Source organism: Monodon monoceros, unplaced genomic scaffold (assembly GCF_005190385.1).
Source record: "Monodon monoceros isolate NGI ecotype Baffin Bay Population unplaced genomic scaffold, NGI_Narwhal_1 Super_Scaffold_4, whole genome shotgun sequence".
Classification (NCBI taxonomy): Eukaryota; Metazoa; Chordata; class Mammalia; order Artiodactyla; family Monodontidae; genus Monodon; species Monodon monoceros.
Genome location: NW_021703781.1, coordinates 22,412,785 through 22,436,162, shown reverse-complemented (window position 1 = coordinate 22,436,162; position 23,378 = coordinate 22,412,785). Strand labels below are relative to the sequence as shown.

At 39.8% G+C, this 23,378-nt stretch overlaps 1 protein-coding gene across 7 annotated transcripts in view; it reads left to right on the top strand.

Moving 5' to 3' along the window:
• The window catches only part of ASCC1 (activating signal cointegrator 1 complex subunit 1), a 102,086-nt gene that overhangs the window by 77,368 nt on the left and 1,340 nt on the right, over positions 1–23,378 (top strand). For 2 of the 7 annotated variants that reach the window (XM_029201065.1, XM_029201070.1), the window contains exon 10: positions 15,494–18,913. The exons of 2 other annotated variants lie outside the window; for them this stretch is intronic. In XM_029201065.1, coding sequence (XP_029056898.1) covers positions 15,494–15,610 — 117 coding nt within the window. In that variant the 3' untranslated portion in view covers positions 15,611–18,913. Of the gene's footprint in view, positions 1–4,024; positions 4,724–15,493; positions 18,914–23,378 lie in introns of those variants that run through there. 3 more of the 7 variants (XM_029201064.1, XR_003790544.1, XM_029201066.1) reach the window with 3 other exon arrangements.

Genomic DNA, 23,378 nt, shown 5'->3' with positions numbered 1-23,378 from the left:
ACAACCCTCCATTAATAAGTGAAGTTCATTTTTCAGTTAAATTTGACTGCAACTTTATTCACATCAGCAAGGTTCAGCTGATAGGAATAATAATGAGCTTGAATTTACATTTAAATTCCTTTTATTTCAAAATACATCCAAAAATAATTTTGTTTCTCTGTGGTGTGCACTAATTAACTTTAAACATGAACAGTGATTTATTTTGCATTTTCATTTATGCCTTATTACCAAATGTATTAATAAAAAGTATTGAATGAAAACTAAAGACCAGTGAACTTGTAAGTAAACCTGTGTTAATTTTAAAATTAGCATGAATAGGGCTTCCCTGGTGGTGCAGCGGTTAAGAATCCGCCTGCCAATGCAAGGGACACGGGTTCAAGCCCTGGTCCTGGAAGATCCCACATGCCGTGGAGCAGCTAAGCCTGTGCACCACAACTACTGAGCCTGTACTCTAGAGCCCGCGAGCCACAACTACTGAAGCCCACGTGCCTGGAGCCCGTGCTCTGCAACAAGAGAAGCTGTAGCAATGAGAAGCCCATGCACCTCAACAAAGAGTAGCCCCTGCTTGCCACAACTAGAGAAAGCCCGTGCGCAGCAGCGAAGACCCAATGCAGCCAAAGATAAATAAAAATAAATTTAAAAATAAATAAATAAAAGTAGCATGAGTAGCAGAAAAATGTGGAATTTAGAAAGGAACCTGTGACAAGACATCTTGCCAAAATACGGCCCACTCTTGCTTTGCTCTATTAGTGATAAAATATGGCTCTGTCTCCATTCTTTTTTTTTTTTTCCCATGGGTTTAGAATGCAAGTTTTATTTTTGAATCCCCATTGAAATAAATACGTTAATCTTTGAAAAGTATTTAGTTATATGCCAATAAAATTATCCCTAGAGCCCCCAGTGATAGTCATGCCCCATTCTGGAAAACACTACCATAGGGAATTACTGGAGGTATCCTGGGGAGGTAGGATGAGGCCACTGTTTGTTGAGCAAAGGTCATCTGTGTCCCAAGTAAGCTGCTTGCTGCTGTTCATAATTCTCTGAACCCCAGACCTACCAGCATATTGGATATTATCTTTCCTGGCTGGCAACACTTTGGTGGCTCCCTGTTCTCTTCTAGATAGAAGAGTAAATGCCTTAACATAACCTACAAGGTCCTTGGGGATACTGGGATAGGCCTACCGTGGCCCCATCAGGCTGGTGAAGAGAGGGGGACAGGAGACAGGGAGGATCTCCTGGAGGAAGTGACATTTGAGCTGAAGTCTACCGACTTATGGGAGAGAACTAGGTGATGGTGGTGAAGAGCTTTTTTAGGTAGAAGGAACAGCATGTGCAAATTTCCTGAGGCAGGAAGGAACAATGTGCATGTGAGCACCTGAAAGAGGCACTAGAGGAAGAGTCAAGGAGAGGAGTGTTTCAGGGGCCAGACCCTGCCAGCAGTCCCTGGAGGCATCACAAGCATTGTGATCTTAATGCTATGCCTTATGAGGAGCCATTTAGAGCTTCAAGAACGGTGACTTCAGTTACTTGAATAACAAATACATTTTTTTTTTTTTTTTACTTGCGCTACGTGGGCCTCTCACTGCTGTGGCCTCTCCCGCTGAGGAGCACAGGCTCCGGACGCGCAGGCTCATGGCTCACGGGCCCAGCCGCTCCGCGGCACATGGGATCCTCCCAGACCGGGGCACGAACCCGCGTCCCCTGCATCGGCATGCAGACTCCCAACCACTGCACCACCAGGGAAGCCCCAACAAATACTTTTTTTTTTTTTTCTGGTACGCGGGCCTCTCACTGTTGTGGCCTCTCCCGTTGCGGAGCACAGGCTCTGGACGCCATGGCTCACGGGCCTAGCCGCTCCACGGCATGTGGCATCTTCCTGGACCGGGGCACGAACCCGTGTCCCCTGCATTGGCAGGCGGACTCTCAACCACTCACCAGGGAAGCCCCCAACAAATACTTTTTGAACAGCTACTTCAGGGGGAGCATTGGGGATTTTAATAGAACAAGACTCTCATGGTCCCTGCCATCAGGAAACTTATATTCTTTTAAAGACAAAAGTTATATATATGCATGATTTAAAGAAATAACAAGTATTATAAGGTTTTCTGTGAAAACAGAAGGCAGTCCAGTACATTTTCCCCCTTTTCCACTTTCGCAGTCTGCCTCCATTCTTGATGATTACAAAACAAAACTTGAGCAAATGGGAGATGCAGGAAATCATTAGGGGCTTTTCATATTTTGCTAGTAATAGAAATAACGTATTAAATGTTAAAAATCTGAAAGACTTCTGACAGGTGATTGAGCAATTTCTTAGAGCATCAGATATATACGGAAAAGTGCAGTTTGAAATGCTTCAGTTTGGTTTGGTACTATCTTGTTTTAGATTATTGGGTTGGGGGCAGGGGGAAGATTCACATCCAAGCGGTATTTCACCAAAACTTATCCTCTGAATTTGTTTTATGTGTCACTTTGCCTGGAAAGTGAAATCTTAAAACACTGATGAGAGCAACTAAAGATATGACTATCAGTGAGGCACAACCATCGTTAAAATGAAACTGGAAGATGAGCAGTTGGCTGATTTTTGACAGAGCCAACATCTGTTCTAGAAAGATGCACCCTCCCTGGTCTGTTGCTCTGTTCATACAAGATGTTTTTTTCCTCCCCTCACTCTCTTTTGAATTCATGTTTATTGGTTGTTCATCTTTGCAGTGGTACTGGGGTACTTCATGCCTTGTCTTTGCTCAGGCAGGGAATGATGGGTTTGGAAAGTCTAACCTAACACAAAGACAAGAAATAGGCAAACACAATAAGAGTAAAAAAGAATTATGATATTAAAATTACTTTTCTTAAAATCATTTCTGGTTTTTATCAGGATGAAAAGTATTTTATTGAATACCTGCTGAAGATAAAACACTAAGCTATGTGCTTGGTGCATTTGTGGGGGATGGGGATAAATATTTGATTGTTTGGTCCCTCTGATCCCATTCCTATGAACTCTTGACAAGATGCCTGTTACTATTGTGGGGAATATTTATTTCTTTTATATATTCATTTGTAGGGGTCTAGTATATCATTTTGGGTGTAGTTCACAAGTGAAGGGAGTTGGATTATGGTTCACTTCGGTCTGTTGTTTTTTTTTAAGTTGTGGTAAAATATACGTAACAGATTTACCATTTTAACCACTTTAAGTGTATAATTCAGTGTCATTAATAAGCACGTTCACATTGTTGTATAACCATCACCACCATCCATCTCCAGAACTTTTTCACCATCCCAAATTGAAACTGTGTACCCATTAAACAGTAACTCTTCATTCTCCCCTCCCCTCCGCCCTTGGCAACCATAATTCTACTTTCTGTCTCTATGAATTTGGCTCTATAGGTACCACATATAAGTGGAATTATACAGTATTTACCTTGATTCTGGCTTATTTCAGTTACATAATGTTTCCAAGTTTCATACACATTGTAGCATGTATCAGGATTTAGTTTCTTTTTAAGACTGAATAATATTCCGTTGTATGTATATATTCCATTGTGGTTTTTTAGCTACAGTGTAAACACACCAGTAACCAAATATAAATCTGCACCTAGAGATGGTGACAGGGCACTGTCTTCTTTGAGATAGCCTATTGTTTAGAGACCAGGCCAAATGAAACCATATTAGATTAGGTGGCTTGGTGCCAGCAATGTCTAAGTGTTATTCTAAATGTTAGAGGACATTGTGGAAAGAGGAAAGAAGTGAGAGTGAACTTCACCATGTGATGAAGCTGTGACAATTTCTTAAGAAATCATGTCCTCTTTCCCATATCTCAATGGTGAAACAGTTTTAGAACTAATGCTCATAGATGAACATTATTATTACAAAATAAAAGTAGAAAAACAAGATGTAAGTAAACCAGAATTCCAGTTCAAAGTTTGCGCTCTCAGTTGTAGGTTAAAACATTGATACCAGTTTGTTAAATTGTAGAGGTCTTGCAACTCCTGTGGTGTGTGTGGGGATGATAACCCTATCCCTCTTCCAGGGCCTTTTGTCTGACATTTAGCCCACACCTTTGCAGAGGGGAAGGAGGTCATCTGGACTGGATTACAGGCAAGTAAGTAAGTGTGTGTCATAATAGATAATGTTCCAGTGGTGCTACTGAAGGCAGGTTTCCTATGGTCCTGAAAGAGGACAAAATAAATATTTCACGTCTCGTTGTCTAATAAGATGAGATGACTTAGTTGAAAATCTAAGATAACGTGGCAACCTCTCTCTCACCTTACAAGGAAGCATTTCAAACAGCTATTTTTTGGACAGCTCTTATTTATATGTATATATGCTCTTGCCGGTGCCTGATGTTGCCAAGGGACATCTGATTTGCTCTTTAACTTTTCTTGTTGCTGTTCTCCTGTTGGAAAAGTTGGAGTGGAGGGGGCTGCACCTGATGACCTTTCCTCTTTTCTCACTGTTCTTGTTCTGAATTTGTCACTTGGCACACTAGTCAGCCTCTTTGTGCCCTGCCTCCCTAAAGCCATTTGCCTAGCGACCCCCAGGCTGAGCAGAAATCATCTCTGCTCCTTTTTGCTGACTTGCACTTCCTTTCTCGTATATAATACAAAGATCAAACACTTACCTCCTGTTGCTATGGTTTGAGGGACAATTATGAGTAATCCCTGAGGGAAGATGACCAAACTGAAAGTAAGAGTGGTAACAGATTTGAATGAGCATCAAGCAGCCTCCTTCTGAGGGAAAAAATTTATCTGCAGAAACATTATCTAGATTAGTTCTGAAAGGGCATCTGCCCCTAGGGTTGGTGGTCACAGGCTTAGGGCATTGAAGAGACCCTGCTAGCCAGCAGCCACCTGGGGCAGTTTTTCCCTGGTGAAGCAGTAATATCCATGCCTGAAGGCAGGGCTTTTTCTGGAAGAAATTTTGCAGCAAACTCAATTCCCAGCAGCCCATCTCTGATGCTAATTCTACCTGCTGCTGTGGAAACCAGCAGAGCTTGCTGCTGTGTGCTGAGATGAGGTCTGGGTTCTTCAGCCATGTCAGCACAGCCTCTTCTCTCCTGTCTCCTACTTCCACCCACATTTTTTTATTGCTACTTTTTAAAACTGAAAGACTCTGCAGGGAGGGGAAGTCCTTTGGCATTTTGAGTATTGAGGTGCTCAGCAGAACTGCCTGGCATCCTGTTTGTATATAGCAGTTTTAATTCACTCTCTAATAGGTCATTTGACCTTACCAGCAGAGCCTTAAACTTGATAATCCTCATGTCAGCAGTGAGGCTCAGGGCAAACATCCAAAAGTGCAACCCTGCGTGATTATTTGAAGGAGGTGTTAAAGCCTTCATTCCCTGGCTGTTTGGCTTCTGCCTGGCGCCTCTTCAGGTCGGGCCTATAACATTCCTTGTGCTCTCTGCAGCTGAGAGAGGCAGGTGGTTTGGGAGAGCAGAATCAAAGAGGGAAGTTCACGTTCCCATTCTGTGTGAGCAGCTTGATAATGTTCCTATGCCACTGCAGTCAGTGGGGAGACTTGGGCTCTGGTGACATGCAAGCTTTTTGGTACTGTTTTAATGGAGATGCCCAAAGCAGGAGTGATGTGCTGATAGGTTGAAAAATCATAGCTGATCCACTGATTACATTCTTCTTGCTCTTTCCTTTTAGAGGTAATTGATGATAAGAATTACTCCTCCCACAGGCTGGCCTTGACTTGCTCCCTTGATCTGAGGTGCCCCCGGCCTTTTGGAAGTACATTATGTCCTATTTTTATTGGCTATTATTAGCTATCATTATTGGCTCTCTCACCACTGATCACTGCAGTTTGAGGTTTCAGATTAGATGTGGTATCTCCAGCGGAGTTAGGGCTGTATTTGGAGATGACTCTAGGATAGTAACCACCTAACAATCACATTGTCTTTTATTCTGAAGTAGATGTTTCTATTCCATTCTTTAAAAATATAGCCCTGTGAAACCAGTTGATGACTGCAGAGACTGTAAGCTATCAGAGTTCCTTCTAGACCTTTTCCTTTTTTTCTTTTAAGGAAGCTGCTTTTTGTCCTGTAATGATGCATTGGATGTTATAGTTGGTGAGTGACAATAATAGAGCTCAAAATTCCATCTGATAATTTATCTTCCTGTAACTGCAGAATATGCTTGTAAGGTATTGTCCCTGTTTAAAGGTGGAAAAATTGAGGGAGAGAGTAGCTATGTGGTTATTGATAGGAAAGCATTGAAGTCTAGTTTGCCCTAAGAACTGTTTTGATCTCTCTCTTCAATAGAAAAGAAGTTTCTACCTTTGGTTTCCAGGTGAAGTTGGGTATGTTTGTGTATACGTAGAGTGACATGGCTTACCTTAGTGTGAATAGGCTCCATTGTGTTCTTTTGTGACGATTTAGAAAGAATCAATGTGAGTGCAGCCTGTGTAAATAGTTTTCAAGTAGATGGAAGGTGTTTTTGACCTGATGTGTTAGATCACCATTTTCCTTCTTGTCTCTTCACATCTCTCATATTTGCTCTCTTCAAGAGTAATCTTGCATGTAGCCAGAAGAAAAATGCAAGGTATGGGAAGGCTTGAGAATTTGAATTGCCTGGTACCTTGGCAGAAACTCAGAATCATTTTTTTAGGTTTGGGGAATTTTAACCAACGAAACTTACCTGCGGGAAAAGAAAAAAACTTACTTGTGATCCTAATTCTAAGTGACATTGGCAATATGACATATGAAGAGCTGTGATAGTTTTCAAGTCTATTATATTTTTATGCTGTTGTCCATATCTTTCTGTTTACTACCTAAAGTCTTATCATTTTTGTACCTGGAGGTACAATTTTGTGAAGAATGCTTCTGAAATATACCATTATTTGTTTTGTTGTTTTTCAATTAGAATCTTCCAAGGGCTGTGATTATAGTTTTTTCACATTACTTATCTTTCTTGGCCACAAAACCAAGTGGACGCTTCCTTTGCTGTCTGATTGCATATGCATAGCCCAAGGATGGGACTTCTTCCCCACTTGGCATTCTTTGGTACAGATTTGTTATTCAGATTGTGAGACAAATGCACACTGCCATGTGGACATGGCCTTCTACTGGCCTGTGTTCTAGGCCTGGTCCCAGGAACTCTTAAATTTATATCACAATGTTAGTGGTCCTAGCCTGTCTCTGTTTCTTATCTTTTAAATGGGGATAATAATGCTGAGCTCAGGTTTATGTCACAGTGATTTTTTTGAAGGGTTAATGAGCTGGGCTTTGTGAGACACTTTTTAGATCCTTCGATGAAAGGTGTTATTTAGCCTCAGCAAGGCTTTCTGTGGGAGTGCCTTCCAAAGAGCTCAAAGTGCTTGTCACACTGTCTTCCATTCATCCTCATACCATCCCTGGTAGGGAGGTAGGTGGGGGAGCATTATTATTAAGTACAAAATAGTGTTATTACTGTTACTTTTATCTGTAAACGGGGTAATTGTGAGAAATAGAAGTTGGTAAAACAGATTATAGAAGAAAAACACTGGGAAAACTTCAAAGTAGCGTGCGTTTGCCATTCCTGTTTACTTTAGGTTTCAGAAGTCGAATTGCCATACATGAAAACAATAGAAATCATCCCTTCTTGGGGGAGAAACAGGACCCGCTGCATCCTTCTAAATCCTTGCATTAATTGAACACCAGTACTTATTTTCATTTGTACCAGATTATGTACTAAGGGTTAGTTTAACTTGCACATACCAGGAATGACTATAAATTTCATAGGGCTTAACATTTTTAAAAAATTGTATAAGGACCTCCCTGGTGGTGCAGTGGTTAAGAATCTGCCTACCAGTGCAGGGGACATGGGTTCAATCCCTGGTCTGGGAGGATCCAACATGCCACGGAGCAACTAAGCGCGTGCGCCACAGCTACTGAGCCTGCGGTCTAGAGCCCGCGAGCCACAATTACTGAAGCCCGTGCTCTGCAAGAAGAGAAGCCACCGCAATGAGAAGCCCGTGCACCGCAATGAAGAGTAGCCCCTGCTCACTGCAACTAGAGAAAGCCTGCGCACAGCAATGAAGACCCAATGCAGCCATAAATAAATAAATAAATAAATAAACTGTATGGTTGATTTACAATATTGTATTAGTTTCAGGTGTACAGCAGAGTGATTCAGTATTTTTATAGAGTATGCTCCATTTAAAGTTATTTTAGGACTTCCCTGGTGGTCCAGTGGTTGAGACTCCGTGCTTACACTGCAGGGTGTATGGGTTTGATCCTGGTGGGGGAACTAAGATCCCGCATGCCACATGGTGCGGCCAAAAAAAAAAAAGTTATTTCAAAGTAATGGCTGTAATTTCCTATGCTGTACAATATATCCTTGTTGCTTATCTATTTTATACATAGTATTTTGTGTCTCTTAATCTCGTACCCCTATCTTGCCCCTCCCCACTTCCCTCTCCTCACTGGTGTCCACTAGTTTGTTTTCTATATCTGTGAGTCTTTTTCTGTTTTGCTATATGCATTCATTTCTTTTATTTTTTAGATTTTACATATAAGTGATAACATATAGTATTTGTCTTTTTCTGTCTGACTTATTTAACTAAGCATAATACTCTCTTGGTCCATCCACATTGTTGCAAATAACAGAATTTCATTCTTTTTTATGGCACAGTAATAGTCCTGTATATACCACACACACACACACACACACACACACACACACACACACACACACAAATATATGTATATACCACATTCTTTATTCATTCATCTGCTGATAGACACTGAGTTTGCTTCCGTATCTTGGCTATGATGTAATAGTGCTGCTGTGAACATTAAGGTACATGTATATTTCTGAATTAGTGTTTTGAAATTTGGGGGGGATATATACCCAGGAGTGGAATGGCTGGATCATATGGTAACTCTATTTTAGTTTTATAAGGAACCTCCATACTGTTTTCCATAGTGGCTGCACCAGTTTATAGGGGGGTTCCCTTGTAGAGGGGGTCCCTTGTAGGGGGGTTCCCTTTTCTCCACATCCTCACCAACATTTGTTATTTGTAGACTTTTTGATGATAGCCATTCTGACAAGTGTGAGGTGTTATCTCATTGTTGTTTTGATTTGCATTTGCCTGATAATTAACGTTGAACATCTTTTCATGTGCCTTTTAGCCATCTGTATGTCTTTGGGAAAATGTCTGTTCAGGTCTTCTGCCCATTTTTTAATTGGGTTTTTTTTGTTATTGAACTGTATGAGCTGTTTGTATATTATGGCTATTAACCCCTTGTCAGCCATATCATTTGCAAATATTTTCTCCCATTCATTAGGTTGTCTTTTCATTTTGTCACTGGTTTCCTTTGCTGTGCAAAAGCTCTTAAATTTAATTAGATCCTATTCGTTCATTTTTGCTTTCATTTATTTTGCCAGGACTTACATATTTCGAATCTTCATTTTAGACTTCAAAACTGAATTTCCTCTTTTTGAAGTCAAATCAGATACCAAATAGTTCACTGAGGCCACCCAGCACAAGAAATAGATTTTCTTAAAGGAGAGATCTTTGAAGAGAGTGACCACTACTTTGTCTAAGATTGAAGAAAGAGAGCGAGCCTCATTTGAGAAGCCCAATGGACAGGGATCCCCAACATGTCTGTCATTATGCTGTTGAGGATTGGCCATTCATTCAGTTTTGTAGCTTGAGGTCACAGATATTAGGAGGTTCCTCTTTACTCTCCTCCCCAACTCTCGCTGAGATTTTGAGGCTCATCTTTGCAGCCTAGTCACATGGGGAATTATTTCTGGTCTTTTATGGTTGTTTCATAGAGCCTGAGAGGAAGGAGTAGAAGGTCTGAAATGAATGCAAGGGAAAATGACCACAGTTAGCCCTTAAATCTTGCTTTTTGTTTTCTTTCAGTGTATACCACTACACTACCAGAAATCAGTAATTTCTTCTGTGTTCTCCCTAGGAAACATGTACAAACTAAAAATGGTAGGCTTCACAGATCATGTGAGCAAGGGACAGCAGGATGGTTAGATCTTTGTCTCGAGATTCTGTCAGGGAAGCTTTGGTTTTGACTAAAAACCTTTCATCTTGGTGGTCCACATTTGTCTCTTGGTAATAGGAAAACTTTAATTTTCTGAAGATAACTGTGAGTAGTCAATAAAGGATAGCAGCTGTATGCTTAACAGTTTTCAAATGTCATAGTTAACACTTAACTTGGGTTTTAAATTTTCTTAAATTGTTCAAATCAGTACTTATTACTTACAAGTGATATCACAAATATTGGCAGTCTTAAATTCTATGTTTGTTTCCTTATCAAATATTTGTGGTTTTGTGCAGCTGTTCATTGTTTTGTTCCTTTACGACAGGCTTTAAAAAATGCTGGCTTCCAACACAACAGGGCTCTGTGTGTGCATCAGAGAGAAATGTTTTCAGAAAGAAAAAGGTTTAGGTTTCAAAATCCCCAAGGAATTGTTATAAAACAACAGTGAGGGGAAAAAACTCAATATGATTTAAATACCTTGCCATGGTTCTTTTTTAATTTAAATTTTTCCTGTTAGGTCTTTTATTTTCTAAACAATAGACCACTTTGCTCTTCTTGAACTACTTTAGCCTATAAAGAACAACCAAGTTTTTTTTTTTAAACGTGTAGTTTAAGCTTTTTCCTCTTCTCCATTCAGGTACCTAATTAAATGGAGCCATTTAGTTGATTTGTGCTTATTTTCATCCAGAATTCAGTTAAAATTCTTCTAGCTGAACTACAGCCATCTGATTCTTAAACGAGGTCCAGGATAAGAAGTGACAATGAAAGTAGGAATAACAAGGAAAAAATATGTTCATTTCAGTCTTTGGGAGTTTTGTGAGTCAAGCTTAATCTCTGTGGTTTAACAGGGCCAGGTTTTAAGGGGCATCACCCACAAGGAGAGGCTGTAGAATACAGAGGTTAAAGAGTTCAGACTTCAGAGTTAGGCTACCTGGGTTTGAATCTTTTTTTCTTTTTATAATTGAAGTATAGTTGATGTACAGTGTTGTGTTAGTTTCAGGTGTACAGCAAAGTGATTCAGTTATACATACATATATATCTTTTTTTTTTCAGATTCTTTTCTCATGTAGATTATCACACAATATCGAGTGCAGTTCCCTGTGCTATACAGTAGGTCCTTGTTGGCTATCTATTTTGTGTATAATAGTGTATATATGTTAATCCCAAACTCCTAATTTATCCCTCCCCCACCTTTCCCCTTTGATAATCATAAATTTGTTTTCTATGTCTGTGGGTCTGTTTCTGTTTTGTATATAAGTTCTGGGTTTGAATCTTAATTTCCTTTTCTTTTCCAGCTTTATGAATGTCAATTTTCCACTGTTTACTTGCTCTGTATTCTTGGGCAAGTTACTTTAGCCTTTTAAATTTCAGCTTCAACCCTAAAATGGGGGTTAATAATAGTATCTGCTTCTTGGGGTTGTGAGGAGGCAGTCAGATGATCACATAGAGCCCGAAGTATAACGCCTGGCATGCATGCTTGCTCAGTAAACTTTAGCTCTTATGATCTTTACTTCATTAGTGTTGTTGTCAACATATATATTTGTTGTTCACCTTGATTTTTTAATATATAACAATATTGGCATTAGGTAACTTTGTCTTAAAAATCTGTTACGATATTTTTGAGTTTATAAAAATTTAAATTGACATGGTAAAAATCACCATAAGTAAAGTCAAAAGACAGATGACAAATTGGGGGAAAATATATTTGCAGTTCATCACACAGAGTTCATTTCCCTAATACATAGAGAACTACTACTCAATTAAAAAAGTAGACAGTTGTAAACTGTTGATGGTGATGTGCTTCCATTTAACTGTGCTACGGATTTCATGTCTTTAATATATATTCTCAGAGCATACCAGGCAGACCCTTGGTTGGAGAAGGGCTTGAGACACACAGCTAAAGACACAGAATGAGTGTGTAAACAGATCTGAATTTTTTTTGTTTTTCCCCATAAAATAGCTCCCACTCAGAAATGTTCTGTCACTATCAGTGGTACCCTCACATATCCCTTTACCCTGTCATGCATGACTTTTCTCATCTTCTTTTTGTATCTCCTTCCTCTCATCCAGAAAATCACGGAGTCTGTTCTGTGTTTCATTCATAGTATTAACATCTGCTCCAATCTTTCCAGGCCCACTACTACTATTTTTAGTCAGTAGACAGTATCTCACAGTTTAACTGCTACCCTGGTCTCCTTTTCTTTCTTCTCTTGTTCCTTTCTACAGTCAGCACAATCAATGTGCCACACCCAGATTAATTTCCCTTAGTTTTCATCTTGGGTCACCAGCTTACTCAGAAGCCTTCAGTGTTTCCCCACCGTCTAGAATGAAGTCTAACTTCTGAACCTGACCCTCAGGGCCCCCCTTAATCTGATTTTCCCTCCTTATGTCTCTAGCCTTAGTCTTCTCACTGCTTCTTTTTAGGAACCCTCCATTACATCTAACCTGGCCTACTTGACCCTCCATATACCCATTTCCGCCTTCATGCTGCCCTCCCTCCTCCTCTTCACTAAGTCTTAGACTTGCTACAAGGCCCAGCTCAGTTTCTGACTCTTCCAGATGGCTTTTCTAGATGCCCCAGCCCTCTACATCCATTGTTTTATTACCTCCCACTGCATTTATTAATTGCCTTTACCTCTCCTCCTACACTTAACCTTTGCCACCTATATTGTTTTAGGTAAACTTTAATTGAGTACATAATACAGTAACTTTTCACAAGGTGAACACACCCGTGTCATCAACATGCCTCTCTTCTGACACATACCCCATCCTCCCTAACCAGATGGCAGTTGCCTGGGAGACAACACCACATCATATGCCTCTTTACATGAAAATGCATAATATCAGGTGCTCAGTGACATTGTAGATCAGAAATTTGAGCTAAGACTAGGCTTTGACAAATAAGAAACACATAGAAATTTAAAGGAATATGTGAAATTTCCATTACTAATAACTATAAATTCTTTCTTCACAAGTAGTTACAGTTGAGGTTACATTAGAGGTAATACCATTGGGTAAGTCTTGTTCAAGGATTCCTAGGTGGTGATCTATAAATGAGATTTTTATATCCATCTAAACAAGGCCATGTTATAGTTTTCTCTTTTCCTACACAAAGTACACAGACATCTCCAACATTCGATTTTGTTGTCATTTTATCCAACAAATGCTTATTGATCATATGCATAGATACAGTTACAGCATATAGTGGGATTCAGCTTTGAAGAACATAAAAGATCTTTCTTCTGTAGAGCTTATATTTTAACGAGTCACCAGAAATAATTGGCAGAACTAAAAGAGAAGCTTAAGACTAAAGATAAAACAATGACTAAACAATAAAATAACTATGAAAAATTGTTACTAAATCATCATAAACATAGAGAGAGAACAAGAACATGGGGACAGGAAAGGCTAAAATGAAGCTTGGCCTTGCACTAGGGACTTTGGATAAGAAATCCATTTGATTATGATGTTATCAAAAGGTGCGGAAGAAGATGGCAGCCTATGAAGGTAGAATAAGGACCGGTTAAGAAGAGCAGAGAGATGTTGTAAACATCATAGGAACTATTTACTTTTCAGGAGTGCTTTACAGTTTACAAGGAAGGTACTTCGACTTGTTCATCTTACTGAGTCTTTACCTATTATGATCTTGTACCATGGGTGGTGGTGTCTGTCCACAGCCACCCGGCTCCCACGTGCCTGTCGTAAGTTTAGACTGACTTCAGTCTTTCCACCTGCTGCTCTTGTCTTAGAGGAGCATGGGAATTTGTGTTCAGTCTTCTCTTAATTTGTGTAATTACTGCATTGAAATCACATCCCAGCTAACTTCATTATCACCGTATTTACTCTTTGCTTCAAACCTAAAGCATGAGAAATCTCCCTGGCAAATCATGCCGTCTGGAGGTTATAAGTATTTAAAAGGCAAAGTGAAGTCAGAGGTAAGTACTTTCCAGCTCCTAGCTGTGGTGTCTCCATCACTTGGAAGCATAGGTACAAAGAGAAGAACCATGGACTGCTAATCCCTAAAAACTAACTTGTTGAAAGTATTATGAGTTCCCTTTTAGTTTTGTTTTGCCTTGTCTTTTATTGCCCCTTTGGTTATGTCTTCTTTGTACCTAGAAGGCTTCAGTTTGTAAAGCTGTAAATCTGTCAGTCTTGTTGGCATGGCTTTCACTTCAAATTAACGTTCAGCAAAGGGATTAGCTGATAAACATTTCGGGCTGTATTTCTTTACACAAAATGGTGGATATGGTTTGAACAGGCTGCTGAAGCCAGGAAGAGAAGTTAATTGTGTAAATCAATGCAGGCAAGAGCTGATCACCTTTCTGAAAGACAAGACAATGCGGCACACAACCTCTAAATAGATGTTTGGGGTCAAGTTGATGTCATGTTGAAGAATCAGTATTTACTGGGCTTTATAAAGTTAGACTTTAAATGAACCCCGGGCATTTCGCTAGGCCATTAATTGCAGGAAGAGGAAAGGTGACAGTGGCTGAAGTCCATGGCTATAGAGATACTATAAAAATAAGTGAAGAGACAAGACAGTTGCTAATGTGCAAAGGTCTCAGCTTTAGGTTCTACTCAAGCATTTTTGGTTCACGTACTGAAAGGCTTTCTCAGGATTGTGCTGACATTTTAAGAAAGAGCAGCTCTTCCATCCTAACAGAAGAAGGTCAGCCCTTTACTCTTTGACACTCATTATCTAAGCAGTGTGGCTTAATTTTCCTCGAATGAATTCTGATGTCATTTTGCATTCTGCCTTGTAAATGTGCTGATCACAAAAGCAGGTCTTTCTGAGTGTGGCTCATCCCTCCCTCTGACAAAGTTGAAAGCTTTTTAAATAAAGAGTTGTAGTAAAGAGCATTTACTTTAGGACGCTGGCTTGAATCCAAAGTCTAATGAAAGGCTTTTGATAAATATTATCATTTGTATTTGTCATATCATTCAATAGAAGTGTTCCTCTAGCTGTTTTGTGTGCGAAAGTGTTCTGTACTCCTCGCTGGGTTATCAGAATTATTTGTAGGGCAGGAACCTTATCTTCTGTTTATTTTAGTCAGTGTTTCTAATAAATGTTGTTGACGAGGTGGGGGAATATATTATATCAAATTTTATCCTGGCTGTAACAAAACTAACATCCTGCATGGTCAGTAACTGAAAGTCATAGAAGCCCCTTTGTTAGGCCCTATGGATCAGGGTATGGCCCTAGGATGTTTGTTACAAGTTCCTGGTCATATCTGCTCAATAGATACATTTTGGAGTTGACTTCTCAGGCCTCTTTCTCTAGTGCATTTTGTCAGAGGAGGCTTTTCAATTAATCAACGAAGAGCTGCTGTTCTTTTCTCACTCCCGCTCCTATCCCTCCTCTCCAGGATCATTTTTCAGAATAAATACTGAAAAGAAAGCACAGGAGATTTGTCGGGATTGTTGTGGTGTTTTTACAAGAGAATCCGATGTTTAATGTTTTCATCTATGATTTTCTTTGGATATTCACTCTGAGTTTTTATTCTTCCTTTTCAGCTATTTGAGAACTTCTGCTTTGGTACCCTAAAGCTCAATTCAATTCACATCTCTCAGAGGTTCACAGTAGACAGCTTTGGAAACTATGCCTCCTGTGGACAAATTGACTTATCCTGAGGTGGATCTTGGGAAACACTGGAAATTAAACATCCTCACAAGGTGCTGAGGGAAAGTATCATCATTTTAATTGCCAAGGAGGGATGTGGAAATTTGGGTGATAACTTTCCTGGGTGATTCCCCAAGGATACCATGGTGTCTAATGGTGGTCCACAGTCATTGCACTGTCAGCGAGATGGTTGTGAGCACAGGGAGAGCATACGCCTGTAACCCTTAGCTTGTTCATCTTTCACAGGATCTACCTCTCTTTCCAAAGCTCTTCTCTGAAAATGTACCTCTGAAGCCCAGTGGAGCTCAGATTTGCATTATTTCTTATATACCTACTGATTTTGCCTCAACCATTTAAACTTATATTAATACTTTAAAAGAGAATTACAGGTGTGTGATCTTATTAATCTCTCCACCTAGATAATATCTACAGATTATAGAAGGTTTGTATTTTTTCCTTCCCCCTTTTAATCAATACCCAGAATTTGTTTTTTATTGTGGTAAAACACACATAACCTAAAATTTACCATCTTAAGCCATTTTCAAATATACAGTTTGGTAGTGTTAGGTATATTCATATTGTTGTGAAATATCTCTAGAACTTCTTTGTCTTGCAAATCTGAAACTCTGTACCCATTTAAGCAACTCTTCTTCCCCCCCACCCCTGCAGGCCCCTGGCAACCACCATTCTACTTTCTCTTTCTATGGATTTGACTACTTGAGATACCTCATATAAGTGGAATCATACAGTATTTGTCTTTTTGTGACTGGCTTATTCTACTTAGCATAATGTCCTCAAGGTTCATCCATTTTGTAGCATGTGTCAGGACTTCCTTCCTTTTTAAGTCTTAGTAATATTCCATCTGATGTATATACACTCATCCCTCGGTTTCCTTTGGTTTCAGTACCTCCCTTGGTATCTGTGGATTCTCAAGTCCCTTATATAAAATGGCATAATATTTGCATATAACCTATGCATACCCTCCTGTATACTTTAAATCATCTCTAAGTTATTTATAATACCAAACACAATGTAAATGCCATGTAAATATTTGCCGGCACACAGTAAATTCAAGTTTTCCTTTCTGTAACTTTCTGTAATTTTTTTTCTCAATATTTTTGGTCTGCAGTTGGTTGACTCCACGGATGTGGAACCCATGGATATGGAGGGCCGACTGAACCACATTTTGTTCATCCAGTCTTCCATCGATGGACACTTGGGTTCCTTCCACTTCTTGGCTGTTGTGAATAATACCCTATGAACATGGGTGTACAAATATCTGAGACCCTGCTTTCAATTCCTTTACTACTTAGAATTTAAACTTTAGCAAAATAACTGGTAAAGTTTTTACCTTTTACTTTGATCTGTCCTTTTTCTTCTGAAGTTGGTACCTTTTATATTTCTTAGATTCCTGTTCCTTCACCCTACCCTAACCCTTGCCTTCCCATGCCACTGATGGAGCTGCAGTATTGTAGCTCTTTTCTGTTTACTTCTCAGGGCAGCAGCAATCAAAGCAATGGTGATACCATCAGGACTATGCAGAGTTCCCTGGGAGAGTGTCAGCCACAGAAGGCACTCACTCCTTCTTTGCTGCAGACCAGCAAAGGGAGGGAGCTCCCAGCACAGGTTTGCCCCACCCATCAGTCCTGCCACACTCTCTGCTGGGGAGCTCCAGCCTCACTGTTGTTACCTCTCATCTCTACCCCCTCACAGCCTTTCTCCCTCCATGGCCTCTCTTTTTCCTTCATTCCTTAGTCTTAATCTTGATTCTTACTTTCTATTTGAGAAGTATGATTCTGAATCCCGTGTGTTAATAAGGCCACGACATGGTAAGGGCTGTGTATAACACTCAGAGATCTATCAGTGTGACTGCACAGATCATTTGTGAATAAATGAATTTCTAAAGTAACTGTGTTTTTCTTTTAGTATTATTATATAGTTTCAGTTTGACCCCCTTAGTCAGTGTGTGTTGGGATACATTGCTGCCATCACTTATTCAATAGCATAGCATATTTTTCATCCAGGAGTTACGTATTGGTGCTTGCTTTTCCCCACCCCCCCACACAAAAAAAGGGTTGCTTTTTCCCAAAAAAGCTTTCTACTGGTAATATTCATTTTTTTATTTAAGTTGAGCTTTTACCTCACTCACCTCTGATTGTTAAATGGCATATGGGAATGAGCGCTCCCAGAGGTAGTACTGAATAGCAGAGTTGACTGAAATTCAGTGCCCTCATCTCTTCTTGGTCCCGCTTCTGTCTTACTGATTTCTTTCTGACAGCTGCCGTTGGGCAACCTTGACCAGGAAGTAAAGATGTCTTATTTTGAGTATCAGAGGTATGACTTAACGTTTTTAGGAAAAAATTTTTGTCTTTGGAAAATGTAACTTTATATATCAAATGCTAAATTCTTAACAGAATTAGAAATTCTGTTATTTAGTATTTAGAGGTAACTATGTGTTTAAGGACTTATCATACTGTAATTTTTCACAAGTAATTTTTCACAAGTTGTTTGTCTTCCTCACTGTCATTCTCTCATACTTGTAAAGTGGAGTTTTCCAGCAGCTATGTGATATGGTGACATCATCACTCTAATGGTTAATAGAGTGTGTGCTTATGTATTTTTGTTTGTTTTGTAAGTTTGTAGGTTTTGGTAGAATTGGGAAAAAAATTTTATGTTTTAAGTTTTCTTTCTAGAAGCCAATAGACAAATTTTTGAGACAATGTAGCTCTAAAGAAAGTACACTTTAGACTACTGTTGTAGAAGGGGGAGTAGCAGGTAGTTTTGATGTAGAACTTTTAGAGAAGAGCAACAGTGTTAGAGAGCAAATAATTTTTGATGGAGCTAAAAGAATTTTTCAAGATTTCAGGTCCCCTTTCACCAAACTGTAATGGGGTCAAGGATGGAGGATTTACTTCTGTGCTTATAATCGAGTCTCCCTTAGTATTACCACTTTGCAGTTCATTCTGCACTGAAATAGAGTTAAATTGCACCTAACATCACTCCAGTTGGTTTTTGAGGCACTGAATTCACCCTCAACTCCTCTAAGAGGAGAAGGGGAAAAAAATCTCTCACCATGATTATTACACAAGATCTGTGTTATTATATCAGGAACTTTGTTATGGAGAATAATATTGGTGTTTTTTTGAAGGGGCACAATGAGTTACCCCCAAATGAACTCTATAACCTTGGTAGAAACATGACAAATGTTTCTTATAATGGTTATTTACTTATTTTTGGCTGCGTTGGGTCTTTTCTTGCTGCACGTGGGATTTTCTCTAGTTGCGGCGAGTGGGAGCTACTCTTTGTTGCAGTGCACGGGCTTCTCATTGCGGTGGCTTCTCTTTGTTGCGGAGCACGGGCTCTAGGCGTGCAGGCTTCAGTAGTTGCAGCATGCGACTCAGTAGTTGTGGCACACGGGCCCCAGAGCGTGTGGGCTTCAGTAGTTGCAATGCGTTGGCTCAGTAGTTGCGGTGTGCAGGCTTCAGTAGTTGTGGGGTGCGGGCTCAGTAGTTGTGGGGTGCGGGCTCAGTAGTTGCGGCTCGTGGGCTCTAGAGTGCAGGCTCAGTAGTTGTGGTGCATGTGCTTAGTTGCCCAATGTCATGTGGGATCTTCCCGGACCAGGGTTTGAACCTGTGTCCTCTGCATTGGCAGATTCTTTTTTTTTTTTTTTTTTTTTTAAACTGATTGTCACCAGAGATTCTTTTTTTTTTTAAATTTATTTATTAGTTTATTTATTTTTGGCTGCATTGGGTCTTCGTTGCTGTGCGCAGACTTTCTCTAGTTGCGGCGAGTGGGGGCTACTCTTCGTAGCGGTGCACGGGCTTCTCATTGTGGTGGCTTCTCTTGTTGCAGAGCACGGTCTCTAGGCACGCGAGCTTCAGTAGTTGTGGCATGTGGGCTCAGTAGCTGTGGCTCGCAGGCTCTAGAGCTCAGGCTCAGTAGTTGTGGTGCACGGGCTTAGTTGCTCCGCGGCATGTGGGATCTTCCCGGACCAGGGCTTGAACCCGTGTCCCCTGCATTGGCAGGCAGATTCTTAACCACTGCGCACCAGGGAAACCCCCATTGGCAGATTCTTAACCACTGGACCACCAGGGAAGTCCTATAATGGTTATTTTTTAAGTGAACTTCAGAGTTTACTAAATTGGACACGGATGACAATCCAGCTTCATAATGACACAAAGCTTGGTTCAGGTTTGCTCTTGCACTGTGCGCTTTTCCTTGTGCCAAAGAGAACCTGATGGTACCAGAGGGGTATTGAGTTAAGGAACACTTCTCAGATTCTGTCTTGATGCTTACAGGGAGATGGATAGCAAAACCCAAGGATGCTATAGGTGAGAAAAGGGGCTGCTGTTGTGGTTGTTTATCAATAACTTTTTTGTTATTAATAAAATGATCTCTCAAACAAAGGTAAAATAAGATTACTGTGTGAAAAATCATCAAGCTATCTACTTTGTCTTATGCTTTTTCCAGTGTTATGCTTCAATTTAAATATTTGTTTAAAAAATAAATTTCCTCATCCAGAGGTTACTACTTCCTATGCATTTAAGCACATGAATCATGTTGCTAAGTAATTTTTCACAAATGATAACAGCTAATATTAGCAGAATGCTCACATTTGTCATTTATTTGTGAATAATGTGTATTTATTCATTAAATCTTTACAAGCCCACTTAAGTTGGTGTTATCATTAACCTCATTTTAGAAACTGAGGCTTAACAAGGTTAAGAAATTTGCCTGAGGTCATAGTGCTTGTATCTGTGGTTCTTAAAATGTGGTCTTTGTACCCCTCAGAGTCCCTGAGATCCTTTGGAGAGGTGGGAATGTGCTACTATTTTCATAAAAATATTAAGGCATAATTAGCCTTTTTCACTCTGATTCTCTCCTGAGTGTACAGTGGAGTTTTCCAGAGGCTATATGATATGGTAACATCATCACACTGATGGTTAATAGAATATATGTTTGTATATTTTTGTGTTTTCTAGAATTTTGTAAGTTGGTAGGTTTATAGATACATGTTTTTAGAGAGAAACTCAGTTTGCTCTCAGTACTTCTGCTGTGCTTTTACTAGCTACTTCCCATTATAGCTACTATTATGGGCTGAATTGTGTCCCCTGAGAATTCATATGTTGAAGCACTCACCCCCTAGTACCTCAGAATGTGACTGTTTGGAGATAAGGCCTTTAAAGAGGTGATTAAGTTAAAATGAGGCAGAGGCTGTTAGGGTGGGCCCTAAGCCACTCTGACTGATGTCCTTATAACTAGAGGAAATTTGGACACACAAAGAAACATCGGACCCCTGACTACCGAGATCATCTCCCTGGGTCTGTCTCCAAAAAAGTTTGGTTGATGATATTGCCTAGTAACTGGTGATTGGAAGGGTCCGAGAATGACAGTGAAACTGACCAATTCAGAACAGACAGGGCCAGACTGAGGAAGTTCCTTCTGCCTCTGCCCTGATCATCAAAGCCTTCAAGGAATGGCCAAGAGACAGAAAGAAGCAGAACATTAAGCACAGTGGACATACAATTTTTGATGGGATTGTCAACACTGCCCAACAGATGTGGCACTTATTTTTAGCTCAAGAACTGTCTGGAACCATTAAAGAGATCCCAGGGACTCCCCAGTCTGTGGACTGCAGTGTTGATGGCTGCCACCCTCGTGACATCATGGATGACATCAACAGTGGTGCAGTGGAATGCCCAGCTAGTTAAGGACAGCAAAGGAAAATATTTCAATAAAGGATCATTTGACAACCAAAAAAGAAAGAAAGAAAAACATCAGATATGTGCATGCACAGAGGAAAGACCATGTATGACAGCAAGAAGGCAGCCATCTGCAAGCCAGGAAGAGACAGGAGAAACCAAGTCTACCAACACCTTTTTTTTCTGGCCGTGCTTTGCTGCTTGTGGGATCTTAGTTCCCCAACCAGGGATTGAACCCAGGCCCTTGGCAGTGAAAGCAGGGAGTCTTAACCACTGAACACCAGGGAATTCCCAAGTCTGCCAACACTTTAATCTTGGACTTCTAGCCTCCAGAATTTATTGAGAAAATAAATGCTGTTGTTTAAGCCACCTAGTCTGTGGTATTTTGTTATGGCAGCCCTAACAAACTAATACACTTGCTATAATGCAGAAGGTAATCTACCTTTTTTCTTTTGAGCCAGACATTAAAGAGATTTGCCAAAGTGTAAAACAGTAACAATACGACTACTCTTATTAATTTGGTGTGTGGGGGGGATAGGGAAAATATAATTTTTTTCATAAAACATGTTATTTTGTTAATATGGGTTTGGTATTGTTATTTTTAAATACACTTTTTTAATTAAGTTTTTTTTGAAAGATTTTTTAGAGCAGTTTTAGGTTCACAGAAAAATTGAGAGGCAGGCTTAGTTTTATTTTCAAGTACAGTATATCAATGTCTATACTGTATATCTCACATAAACAAAAACAAAAGTTCTTTGGGGTCCTCAGTAATCTTTCAGTGTACAGGACTCCTGAGACCAGAAAGTTTGAGAACTGCTGCACTATACTGTCACTTCCTTTCAAATGGGATCAAGTGATAATGGTTTTCTATAATGAGCTTGTCTTACCCAGTAATATGTAGTGGATCACATTAGTTGTCAGTAGATACAGATCTACATTACTTTTAATGTCTGTACCATAGCCTGTTGTATGTATTATAATTTAACTAGTTGATCCCTAACTAATGGACCTTGATTTGGTTTCCAGGTTTGGCTATTATAAATAATTCTGGATTGAACATCTTTGTATGTTTGTCTTTTTATGTTTGTGAGGTCATCTAGAAATGAGATTAAATGGTTTTAAAGATGTGGTTAAATTTAAGTTTCTTGTTTGGAAACTGAGGTTCCTTCCTCCATTTTGTATTGCTAAATATTAAATACAAACAGAAGAAAAGCATGAAACATATGTACCATTTATCAGATACACCCAGCAGCTTTGGGGCCCCTTTCAAGGCTGACCAGTAAGTCCCTCAAAATTTAGGAAAACCTTTTCTTCTTTATAAACAATAGTTATTGTCCATTTTCTACAGCTCTTTTCTCCCTCATCTGGAAATTTGGATTTTCCCTCCTAAATAGCTTTACTATTGGATTAACTAACAGTCCTGGACTGTTATTGATTTACTTTAAGCCCAGGGCTAATATTGACCCAGCTTGAAGGTGCTACAGAAGGCAGGTCCCATTGGAGGAGTGTGGGAAATGTTTTGACCTTCAGGAATCTGGAAAGAGCTATTATCTTATTGATGGGCATCTTGTTAGTGCCTTTCCAAACTCTTTATTGGGCAACTGTAGTAATTTCAGAAGACCAGGGACTTCATAAGATAGTATTAGAATGGGAGAGCTGTGACATCTAGGATCTACCTCCTCAATGTCTTGGAGACATGTAATTAGGTTTGCTAAAAGACGAGGATTGAAATGGAAAAAGTTGGCAAATGTTAGTACGTATTCAGAACTATGGGACATCATAGCCACCTCTTCTCAACCTGAGGGAAGAAGACCTAACATTTCAAAAATGTTCACTATGCCCAGGCACTTAGTATGTAATTTTGCATGGGTTTCACAGCAATTTTCTGAGATGGGTGGTATCATTAATTTATAGATAGAAGATAGATTAAGTATTTTGCCCAAGAACGCAGCTAGTAAGAGGGATTCCATCCCCAGTCTATATGACAACAGATTGCTCTTCCATTGTACACTGCGGCTGTGTACAACTGGGCAAGGCAAGCCTGCTTTATTTACTGTGAGATGTAGACATCAATGGC